The sequence below is a fragment of the Cyphellophora europaea genome, assembly GCF_000365145.1.
Source record: "Cyphellophora europaea CBS 101466 unplaced genomic scaffold supercont1.9, whole genome shotgun sequence".
NCBI lineage: Eukaryota > Fungi > Ascomycota > Eurotiomycetes > Chaetothyriales > Cyphellophoraceae > Cyphellophora > Cyphellophora europaea.
The window spans coordinates 1,050,048-1,061,033 of record NW_008481815.1 but is presented as its reverse complement, the minus strand read 5'-3'; the positions used below and the strand labels follow the sequence as shown (position 1 = coordinate 1,061,033).

The 10,986-nt window shown below is 53.5% G+C and overlaps 5 protein-coding genes across 5 annotated transcripts; 2 read left to right on the top strand and 3 right to left on the bottom strand.

Moving 5' to 3' along the window:
- Window positions 1-105: 105 nt before the first annotated feature.
- Window positions 106-1,328, bottom strand: HMPREF1541_08857 (uncharacterized protein; the record flags this gene model as incomplete). The annotated part of the gene is made up of 4 exons (XM_008723175.1): window positions 106-531; window positions 612-793; window positions 829-1,012; window positions 1,260-1,328. The coding sequence occupies 4 exons, from the start codon at window positions 1,326-1,328 to the stop codon at window positions 106-108; spliced, it is 861 nt and encodes a 286-aa protein (XP_008721397.1).
- A 656-nt stretch (window positions 1,329-1,984) lies between these two features.
- HMPREF1541_08856 (ubiquitin-60S ribosomal protein L40) lies at window positions 1,985-2,749 on the top strand (the record flags this gene model as incomplete). Its single annotated transcript, XM_008723174.1, has 4 exons — window positions 1,985-2,085; window positions 2,250-2,335; window positions 2,387-2,481; window positions 2,552-2,749. 4 exons carry the CDS (start codon window positions 1,985-1,987, stop codon window positions 2,747-2,749), a joined length of 480 nt encoding a protein of 159 aa, XP_008721396.1.
- A 425-nt stretch (window positions 2,750-3,174) lies between these two features.
- Window positions 3,175-4,161, bottom strand: HMPREF1541_08855 (uncharacterized protein; the record flags this gene model as incomplete). Its single annotated transcript, XM_008723173.1, has 3 exons — window positions 3,175-3,956; window positions 4,010-4,064; window positions 4,117-4,161. The coding sequence occupies 3 exons, from the start codon at window positions 4,159-4,161 to the stop codon at window positions 3,175-3,177; spliced, it is 882 nt and encodes a 293-aa protein (XP_008721395.1).
- Window positions 4,162-4,479: 318 nt separating this feature from the next.
- Window positions 4,480-5,820, bottom strand: HMPREF1541_08854 (uncharacterized protein; the record flags this gene model as incomplete). The annotated part of the gene is made up of 3 exons (XM_008723172.1): window positions 4,480-5,271; window positions 5,314-5,564; window positions 5,625-5,820. 3 exons carry the CDS (start codon window positions 5,818-5,820, stop codon window positions 4,480-4,482), a joined length of 1,239 nt encoding a protein of 412 aa, XP_008721394.1.
- A 966-nt stretch (window positions 5,821-6,786) lies between these two features.
- Window positions 6,787-10,758, top strand: HMPREF1541_08853 (uncharacterized protein; the record flags this gene model as incomplete). Its single annotated transcript, XM_008723171.1, has 2 exons — window positions 6,787-9,225; window positions 9,271-10,758. The coding sequence occupies 2 exons, from the start codon at window positions 6,787-6,789 to the stop codon at window positions 10,756-10,758; spliced, it is 3,927 nt and encodes a 1,308-aa protein (XP_008721393.1).
- Window positions 10,759-10,986: the final 228 nt, after the last annotated feature.

The following is a 10,986-nucleotide window of genomic DNA, read 5'->3' as shown; positions in this document are numbered from 1 at the left end:
CCCCCCCGGACTTACAGTAGAGGCTTCTCGAGTACGAAGCCGCTGTGGGCTTCGGGAGCCCTCCCTGTCCATTCTCTCAACCCCAGGCTGCCCCTCTACCACCTCTTACGTCTCCATGAAAGGCGTATGATCCGGCGCTGCACCCTTCGCCTCTTCCCACGCCCCCTCCGTCGCGCTCAGCACATTCTTCGGCAACGGGCCCTTCTCCAATCCCGTAAGTGTCGTCTCTAGCTGCCCCGCGCTACTGGCCGCGACGATCATGGCGTCGCCGAATCCGGGGCGGAGCGCCCTGTGGTGCTGCACCCATCGCAGAGCCACCTCATCGCCGCTGATGCCCTGCTGCTGCGCCAGCTGCCGCACCGTCGCGATCGCGGCTTGTGTCTTGTCCTTGCTGCAGGCTTTGCGCGTATGGTCGCCCGCAGCGTTGTCTAGATACATGGGCGTCCCTGAGGGCGCGAAGGATCCGTCGGCGGCAAGGCTGTAGGCGTAGAACGTGATGCGGTGCTTGCGGAGGGTGGGGAGGAGGGCGGCCTCGGGTCACGGGCCAGGGCGTTGTAGTGGCCCTGCTAGCAGAGAGGGAGGAGAAGGTAGTTGGCGTTGCAGTTGGTGACAATTTCCTCGATTTCGGTGATGGGGTAGTTGGAGATCGCCCAGTGACGGGCCTGCCCCTGCGGGACGGCAGCGGCCATGGCGGGAACGGTGGTGCTGAGGGGTACGGTACGGTCGGGAACGTGCAGGTAGATGGTGTTGAGTTCGGGAATCTTGAGCGTGGCAAGACTGGTGGCGATGGAGGCTGCTATCTTGTCAGGGGTGTGTGATTGCCTGGACCAGGCAAGATCTTGGAATCGATGGTGAAGCGGGAGAGATCGGTGCTTCCCAGCAAGGTCTCGGAGCCAAGCGAATTGCCAGCTGGGTAGCGAGCAGAGGTATCGATTCTGGTTTGGCCGTGGGAAATGAGAGCATCAAGCAGCGGCTGTAGTTGCTCGGTAGTATTGATTTTGGTTTGGAGAGTCTTTGGGGGTTAGTGAGCTTCACATGTGGTAAGCATGTCTCAGAAGCGACACGCTGGCTGGTCAGGACATTCCTGGTAGAGCCGAGTTCAAAGACCAAAGTATGCACGGGCGTGTACTCGCGGTATCGACATGCAAAGTATGGCACGCTGATCGTCAACGGTGCCCTCCTTATGCCTTCTTATCGAAAGCTCCACGGGAATGAGCCTGGCTGGAGTGTCGACACAGGATGATATATGGGTGACTTACTTGCTCGTTGCCACGTATGTTGCCAGTGCCCAAGACAATGCTAAGACCTTGGTCGTCAGGATGATCCATCTTGAGATAGAAGACAATGTTGTTGCTGTCTGTCTCTTGAGTATCGGCTGGTGGTGTGCTGAAGGGACTGCGCCTTATCATCCTATTACTTACTTAACTTGACCTTCGAAATTCTCCGAAGAGCGTTATACACTGTTAGGAGGTTGTGGTATGTTGGACAGGAAGCAATTCCTATACCTATAGACTCACATCAACGGCTAATGGAATGTTTTTTGTTAGCCATGGACCATAGACGCGAATCTGACATCGTATACATGTAATACATTTGTACTCATGCATTGCTAGGCCGAAACTCTAAGTGTTCATTAAGCGTGGCCGCTGCAGTGAAGAGCCTTGTGAAGTCTGCATTAACATGGCTTTGGCAATTCGTCAGCTGTATACGGAGAGTTTGCCTGCATGCTCGAATGGGATGGGTGCTTTTCTAAGGTCCTGGTATCGTAAGGCGGAAAAGCGTGAGAGCCATACCGGCACGACGTTAGTCTCAATGCTTTGCCAAAATACCAAAGCCCATAACAGTTGTGCAAGGTCTACATGAAGCGAAGCACACGCTCGGCACGTGATGAAGCTTCTCGTTACATCATTGGCCGAACCGAAGATCAGCCTCGACGAGCCTCGCTCTGGGTTCTGTCGCTTAACGTGCCGCATCAGGAGCGAGTATGCCGCCAAGAGAAAGTCGCACTTTCTGCACATCACCGCCGCATCCAACATTAGTCACTCCTGTCGACAACCAGAACATACACCGGAGATCCTGTCAAGAGTAAGTCGGAAGCCGCCGCTGTTCCTACTGTTCAATTGCTAATAACATCTACAGTGCAGATGTAAGTTCCCATACAATACCGAAGAACACAGCGAATCCCCGCTTGCCACAGAAAAGTCCACGAACACCTGCGAACCACAAACACTAATATATTTTGCGCACAGCTTCGTCAAGACCCTGACGGGCAAGACTATCACCCTTGAGGTGGAGTCTTCCGACACCATCGACAATGTCAAGTCCAAGATTCAAGGTATATCAGATACATACCCAGATGCCGGAGGCGCATATTGACGATGTCCAGACAAGGAGGGCATCCCACCCGACCAGCAGCGCCTGATCTTCGCCGGCAAGCAGCTCGAGGACGGTCGCACTCTGAGCGACTACAACATCCAGAAGGTACGATCCCCGCCAGAATTCACCTCACAACGATCGAGGAGAATCTGTATACTGACCTGCCGACCTGTAGGAGTCGACTCTGCACCTGGTTCTCCGTCTCCGCGGAGGCATCATCGAGCCCTCCCTCAAGGCCCTGGCCTCCAAGTACAACTGCGAGAAGATGATCTGCCGCAAGTGCTATGCCCGCCTGCCACCCCGCGCCACCAACTGCCGCAAGAAGAAGTGCGGCCACACCAACCAGCTTCGCCCCAAGAAGAAGATCAAGTAAGCGGATCGCGTCCGATGCAAGTGTGGGAGGATGTGGCGGGAGCGACGTGGCGGAAGAGCGTCGAAATGCATTCGCGGTGTTTTGCAGCGAGACATTGCAGACGTGGCCTTCTCTAGGCCGGGAACGAAGGACGGCCCGAGAATGGGATGCTGTTAGGGCTCTACGATGCATGACTCGGCGGAGTTAGATCTCAAATGAGACATCAGAATTCAACAAATCTTGAACTGTGGCCCGACTTTGCGAAGATGGTTGTTGTGAACAGCTATGAGCTGTCAGTGCTTCAAGAGAGATGTGAAGCATGTCGTAAACGTAGATCAATTCCGCCGCTGGTGCCAACACCCATGCTGCAGCCTCATGGTGGCTGTCCTCAGCCAACGCATTATATTGATTATCCGGTATTCATACACGGTGGAAGTTGCAACTGATCAAAACATCAGAAGCATTTTGTCACCGTCGTCGTCATCGCCGCCGTCTTTCTTTGCCGGACTCTTGTGGCTAAAGAAGAGCACCTTGACAGCCACCGCCAATCCTGCATGCAATAGCACAACCACGACGAGTAATATCTGACTGATCTTCTTGTCCGTCGCACTGATGATCGGGTACAGGTTCTTAAGTAAAAAGAACACACTGACGGCATAGCCCAGGCCGACGAGCGCATAGTTCAGGCCATTGAGCGGACTCCAGCTCAGCAGAGACACACCGATCCAGAACAAGTTGCCGTAGCCGTATAGTGCCCAGCATTCTACAAGCTCGAGGCCCTGTGCACCAAACCACCTCAGTGCACCCCAAAGTCCTAGTGGCACGAAGAGCGTGTATCCATATATCAGGCCTGCGGCACCCGAGAGCAGCTTGAAGTCGTACTCGAAATGCTTCTTATTCTCGCTCGCCAGCTTGTGGCTGATCGTGCCTGTCAAGAAGAGAATGACTACCACGGTGGTAGCGATCCAAAACGGTCCGTACAGGTCAGGGTTTCCATCGAGTGTGTCCAGAAAGGGTGGTGTGTTTGGGAGAAAGGGAATCAAAGCGGTGCGGCAGCGGTGTAGAACGGTGGAGGTGTCCACATCGAAGAATTGAGCGTAAAAGGATAGGGACCATAGCATGCGTTTCGTAGGCGGCGCGTCCGCCGGTAGGTTGGCTGGGTTGGTTGCAGAGGAGAGGAAGGGGGTGTTGTCGGGTTGAATCTTGCGCGAAGAAGTCTGATTGAAGTCTGATTGCGTGTTAGCTGCGGCCGGAGAGAGCGGTAGAACTTGAAGGACGTACTAGACTGGTGAAATTCAAGGTCATCGTCCTGAAGATCAGTGTGGCCTAGATCACCCTGCGCAGATGTTAATAAATTGTGCCTGTAAACCTGGACCGGCATTGCGCACCTCTTGATCCACATCGACGACGACATCGTAGCCCCGATTGGCCATCCTGACGATGAGATGTGGTGTTGATCGGTGAGGCTGAGGTTGCTCAAGAAGGTCGAGGGTAGTGGAGGGACGATGAGAGGTGTTCGAATGCGCGACGTAGCCTTGCATAGGCCGCGAGCCCATCATCTCCACTTCCACTCCCTCCGACTTTGATGACCACTCTCCGCTCTCGAAGATGATGGCTAGGATAATTATTCGTTACGCAGGAGGCCTCGGACTAGGAACGCTCATTTCTTGATTCTATTCGAACATCGTGCGCCGTGTAGCACTTGCCGTCTATATGCTGCATCATTGCACCTGCCTTCATGGTCTCGATTCTCATCCGTGCCCCTGCTGTCCGACGCCGAGCAATGAAAAAATTATTGAAAGTACATAGCGGTCTTGCCCTGATCGCCTCAGCCATATCGAAATGGCGCCAATGGCGACGGTAGCGGCAGTCGTTGCAATTGGACGCCTGTAGCGGAATGCTGTCTGCATAGCCCTTTGCCTTGCTTCTTCCCATTTCACTTCCTCCGCCTGTTTTTGGAAATGCTTTTCTGCTTCTGTGAGGGTACAACATCTCTCGGCAGACCGTGCAGTCTTGAGAGCGCTCGATGAGGATATACCCCGCCACACTCGGCTGGGTAGCCGATCAGGTGGATGCTCCGCGAACACCCTCAGTGCATCTGCGATCAATGGTTCCAAATCCACGGGCTGGGGCAGCTTCTGCAGAGTAAAGAATAGCATATCATGATCTTCGGCCGGGATTTCCAGCAGTGTCTCCCGCCGGGACATGATAATAGCCGCGAAAAGGTAGATACTCATAACCGGCTCGTGGGCCAGAATGAAATCAAACAGTCTTGCAATATCGCTGTACTGTTCTATATCATGGGCGTACAAGGTAAGTGCCGCCGGGAGGGCGTAATGGACATGCGGCAGGGACACATGACCGGCTAGCTCGCGGTCGGCGGACTGCAAAATGGCAGGGAGCAGCCGAAGGTGTTTGAGCGCCGGAGCCAGCGAGGGGAGCATGTAGTCCCGGATACGAAGCAGTGAAATCGCCTCAATGGAAAGGTATGCATCGTCCGGTCCCAAAACAAGCATGACGACCTGGGCAATGTCGTGAAAACCCTGAAAATAGCAAAGCATTGGATGAGATCGCAAGGTGCGCACTATCAGATCAAACAGGGCGCGCTTACGGGCCTGAGTCGTCTTCTCTGATTCATCTGAGGTGCTGTTAGCCTGGTTCTGCCACTTGCCGAGAGCCGGGGGTTGAAGGAGGTGCTTCGACATACTATTGGGATAGTGAACAAAGGCTCTGTCCACGTCGCGCTGCACCTGCTCCTCATCTTTGTGCCTTGGCAATTGCCTCCAACTTGAATCATCGTCGTTTGAAGCAGTTGGGCAAGCAAGCAGAATAGGCCCTGGCCAAGTATTAGCAATGGGACCAGGTTTCTAAGCGAGGGTTGATTGAGGAGTCTCACAAGCCAACCGACGAAAATGGTCTTCTAGCAGACCGCCAGGCGAGTCAGCCAGTTGGACCAGTAGCTGGAAATCTTTCTGTTCACAAGCGTTCTGGATTTGTACGGCTTTGGAGCTCCGGGTGCTGCTGTCCGACATTGATTGCTGTTCGAGGAAGGCAACGCCTGCTCCGCCTCCCCTTTCGTCGTTGTTGGCCATGCTTTGTGCAATCCCCGTAGGCTTTCAAATAATAATGCAGCTTGACCGCTTGACATGTGCATAGAGAACCACGCTCCGGGATATAAGGAAGCCTCTACCGTAGGCGACCTTGCATGTCGCGGATCTGGGAGCCGCCTGTCCAGTCAAGTTGGAAACAGATCCACTCGGTGGGTGGCTTTGTTACACCGTGCAGCGTTTGATGGTTTGCACGTTGGGGTTGTTTCGAGACTGGCGGGCGGGACAAGAAGTGACAGGTACCACAGGCTAGGAATCAGATTGTCAAGGACGGCCGAGTGCATGCAGCGACGTGGAGGGTCGGCACACCTCTCAACAATGCCCGTCCATGTCTCTCAGATGACTCCGGCACGTTTGGAGCTGTAATATTTGATCTTTTACGCAGACATATGGATGGAAGTAAGAGTTAAGTTGATGCAGTGGCGATGGATGATGCCAGAGAGGCGCGGTTTTGGCGGCGCGCGCGTCTGGGCGGCAGGGCTCCGCGCGAGGACCAACAGTAGCATCGAACCCTGGTTAGCATATGCATCCTCACCACCACCCTGGTTTTGTTCTCATGCTCACCGCGCATGACAGACGTGCCACACGCCTCGATCATAGGTCCTGGTCGATACCAACTGGGGGAACTGTCGAGGGGTCGTAAAACTGTGCCGAACATTAGCGAGCGACTCCGTCGAGCCCTGCTTGATGACTTCTACCCGACCTGAGCCAGAACAGATATCCTTCGAACACTTACTGGATGAGGCAGGACGCAAGTCGCTCGAAAAGGTTGCCTTGTTCCCCTCGAAGAGCTTCGAGGCAGGATGGGTCACTGATGTCTTCTCGCAAGACTTCATGTACGTCCGCCCGTCCACCTTGACTACTTCAGTGCTTGCTACAGGCTAGCCTCTTGTGACGCTTTGTGCTTTACTGAACGTCTTCTATGCTTACTAGAACAAGTACCTGGCCGCAATGGACGTACCACCACCACCGTTCGAGATGAAGTCGCCACAGATGGAGGGGATTCTGAAACACACCCTCAGTACAAGTCCCTGCGTGAGATGGATCCTTCCTGCCCGCATACGCTGCCCGTCGAAGGAGGATCTTGTCTTTATCGGTCAAACGTCAGTGCAGCTGAGGGAATTTGTCTCCAAAGGTGACCCTCATCTCGCCGAGGCCATCTGCAAGCTTGATCTTAACGATTCCATCCTATCCGCAACTGTCATCTCTTCAAAGATTGAGACAGTGTCAACGATTGAGCAGACCCTCCGCCAGACCGTCGAAGACGAGCAATTTACCGTTGACGGGCGCGCGATCAGGGATGATGAGCCACCACAGATCCTCGTGTTAAGCACGACACGTTGTGAGCTAGTCTTCGTGTACGCCCACCAGGCATATGACGGTGCTGTTCGATTCATTTACGCGAAACGGCCACTCCTGACCGGTACCGGGCTAGGAGATCAACTTGGTTCCCATCTCGCAAAAGACCCAGAGTCTCGCGCAATAGCCATCGCGCCTAGCAGCGGGCATTTCATCATATGCGCTCTTCGGCCTCTGGATCAGATTCGGAACGAAGTCGCGAACTGGACCCCTGCCAATGCCGCAAGCTTTACACCTTGGCTACAACAACGATTCATTCAAGTGGACGGCGCTATCGTACGTATGGAATTTCTGCACAGTCCGAAAGACGAGCCCAGCAGAGTCATCCTTGTTCTCCTTGTGGCTAAACAGGGTCGATCCTATATTCTGCTCTATCGCTGGGACAGTACACAGCCTTTGCACCGTATGAGGCCGATGCGGTCAAGTGGTCAGCTGCTTCCAAAAAGAGATGGCATACCCCTGATGCTCATTCCTTGCACCGCTAGCGCTTCATTTCTTCTCGTCACAGAAACGGAATTTGTCCTGTATAATAGAGTGACTCACTCTGAAGCAAAGAGGACGGCATATGAGTTCCAAGACCCTGGTGCGTTCAATGGCCATCGGCGCACCAAACTCTGGACGCAATGGGGCAGACCTAGGCGTACTTATGGTTACAGGAAGAAAAGTGATGAGGTTGTTCTCGTCCGCGAGGATGGCTACATGGCAACATACGAAATCAATGTGCAGTCAGATGTAAAGGTGACGTTTGCCTCCAGCCCAGGCAATCTCGGCTTTTCTATGGATACTGCATTCTGTTTCCTAGCTGCACCGCTTCATATCAATGGAGGCGATATCATCATTGCCGGAGGATCCATGGCCGAGGGTGGGGTCTATCACCTTGCCGCCACCCAAAGACCAAGGCGCATCCAGACGCTTGTCAATGGCGCTCCGTTCAATGACCTCTTACTCCTTCCAGCCGCCAACAGCTCCAGCTCACATGCATTGGCCCGGCCACGGCCTAGGATCTACTCCTGTTGTGGCAATTATGAAGGCCAGGGCTCCTTAGCAGAAATCCAATATGGCCTGGAGGCAGAGACAGGCTGGACGATGGAACATCCGGATGTCACCAGCATATTGCGCATATGGGCGCTCGAGATCGAAGCCATGCACACTTTACTACTTCTCAGCAGCCACCCCACTCACACCTCACTGATCACACTTGGTCTGGACACTGCAGAGCTGGAATACGTAGACGATAATGCGCTCCCAGGCGTGGAACTAGACGCATCGACATTGGCTGCGGCTACCATTGAGAATGGTGCGCTGATACAAATCACCACGGAAAACCTCAACGTGATCTCTTTGGGAGGCCACTTCCGTCCAAAACGCCAAAACGTTGGTGCTGCTACACCTGTTTGCGCCGCTATTTTGGCGAGCTGTGCCGTTGCTGCCGTTGCGCATCCTTCGAACGATGGATATGCTTTGAGTATGTGCAAAATCGAAACCTCGGACAACCAGTCTGCCGAAATAAGTGAGCTTGGTGATCCATATACACTTCAAGGACGTCCAGTTTCAGTCGCGATTGCAGACTTTGCCGGCGCAATCGCCGTACTAGTAACGACAGACCAAGGCGACTTGCAAATGCTGTTATTAAATTCAAGAGGCGACCTTGTGCCCATGGTTGCCCTGCGCTTGGCCGACCTGGACTTGACTCTCGAAGGGTCATCTGCGGGCAGTTGCTGCCTGCTTTCTAAACCTGGAAGTCGTGTTGGACTTGTACTGTGTGGCCTTAAGAATGGTTTCCTGGTGTGCCTTGAGGTGCTGGCAGACGACAAAGATAGGCAAGGCCGAATCACCTGGACCTTAGTGTCCCTGTCTCGACTAGGCTTGACAACGGTAACCGTGACTGCTGACGAATATTCTCGACAAGGAGGTATTTACGACACGGCATTGATTGCGTATGATTCGACCCTGGAGAGATTGTCGATCAGAGCCAACGAGGCTGGTGCCGAGCTGGACTGGTATCGGGTATTCATCAGGAATCGGGATGATGTGAGTGGTCCAAGGGCGTCAGACGACTTGTGCTAACATTTACAGCCATCATTACCTCAAGACCTCATCCACGCGGTGAACCGAGTTCCTCGCCTGATGTCTCATCGTGGCGCAGACACAGCGGGCCTTCTCGTTCATGTCACACCGTCTGACATTGCGTTTTCTTCCATCGTTGGCCAACCAAAAGCCGTAATCAAGCACAACGATACGACAGGAATGGCAAAACGAGTGATCTACTCCAAGTTCCTCAAAAGGCTTGTTGTGGCTGTAGACGCAAAACGACTCTTAGTGAGCGACAAAACGCAGCCTAACGATGTGGTCCGATCAGGACCGAGTGCAGTTTCTGTGCCCCGACTTGCCTTCGCAATCATCGAAGATGGACCATTGGGTAGGTTATCGTTCGATACGCAACAAACCGTGGATTTGGGTGAGGTTGGGGAGACAATATCTGCGTTAACACATTATTCACCCACGAATGGGATTCAGCATTTCGAAATGATCCTTGTCGCCCTCAAGACAAGCCATAGACTAGAGTCAGGGGCTTTGAAGATCAGCAGTCGCATTGTTTCCGTGAGCGACAAGCACGTACAGAACAAAGGACTGGCTACACCACGAAACGTTATGCGACTACCTGGCAAGAACGTCACCGCATTATGCCCGATTGGTCTATCGGGAGTACTCATAGCGTCCAGCAACGAGCTTCTCCTGCATGACCTTGATGTATCCACCAAACGATGGACAACCATCACCCGACATGCTCTACCATCTCCTGCAAAAGAGATACGTGTGCAAGGCTCCCTGGTCTATGTTGCGACCGAACGCCACTCGCTACTGATCTTACGGCAACATGGCAGCACTCTGAGTACCCATGGGTCAGACACTCGGGCGAGGATTGTCAGTAATGTGGTGCCCCTCGACAGGCACCGGACACTTCTGGCAGACATGACCGACAGAGGGACGATTCTCACTGGTGTGGTCGAAGATACGATGACTTCAACGCTGCAAAGATCGTACGAGATCAATGTGCCACATGATATTAGTCGCATTGAACAGAGTCGCACCCGATGTGCCGGGGATGCAAGAGATGCGTTCATCGCCAGCGCCACGGATGGCACGTTATATTCCTTCTTGTTGCTGACAGCAGACGAGTGGCTGCTATGCCACTTTCTACAAGGCCTCTGCGATCCTTTCAAGAGGGTCATTGGGAAACACAAGGCATTCATGCAAACTCTGGACGCCAGTGAATGGATTAGTCACGGGAAAGGTACTATCCCACCTGCGTCGATGGGTATTGACGGGGACTTGCTCGCAGCTATGCTTGAGCCTGGAGCACACAATCTTCGATCTCTGCTGGAGCCGCCTGTGAAGGAAGAGGATGAAGATATCAGTTTTAGGGCTCAGAAGAGATCGGATGAGCTGAGGGCACGCATGCAGGTGTTGAGGCAGCTGGCCGAAAGAGTAACTCACAGAGTCAACGAGGCCGATGTAGTGGGGTCTGTGATGATTTGGCTCAGAAGTCTCATGCAATACTAGGCTGGCAGGGCATGACTTGAGTAAGTGTTTGACTGAGGATTGCCGCAATGCGAGTTGACTGTTGCTGTCAGTGGGTAGGTTTTAGGTGAGGGGCATGTGTGTTTGTCATTCTTAGGCCTATGTAGTCTAGTTAGGGACCATGTAGATGTTACTCACAGGTCACCCATGTTATAGAGAGACTTCCCTGGTGTTAGGTGGTATCCTACATGTTCAACTTGTAGGTATGTT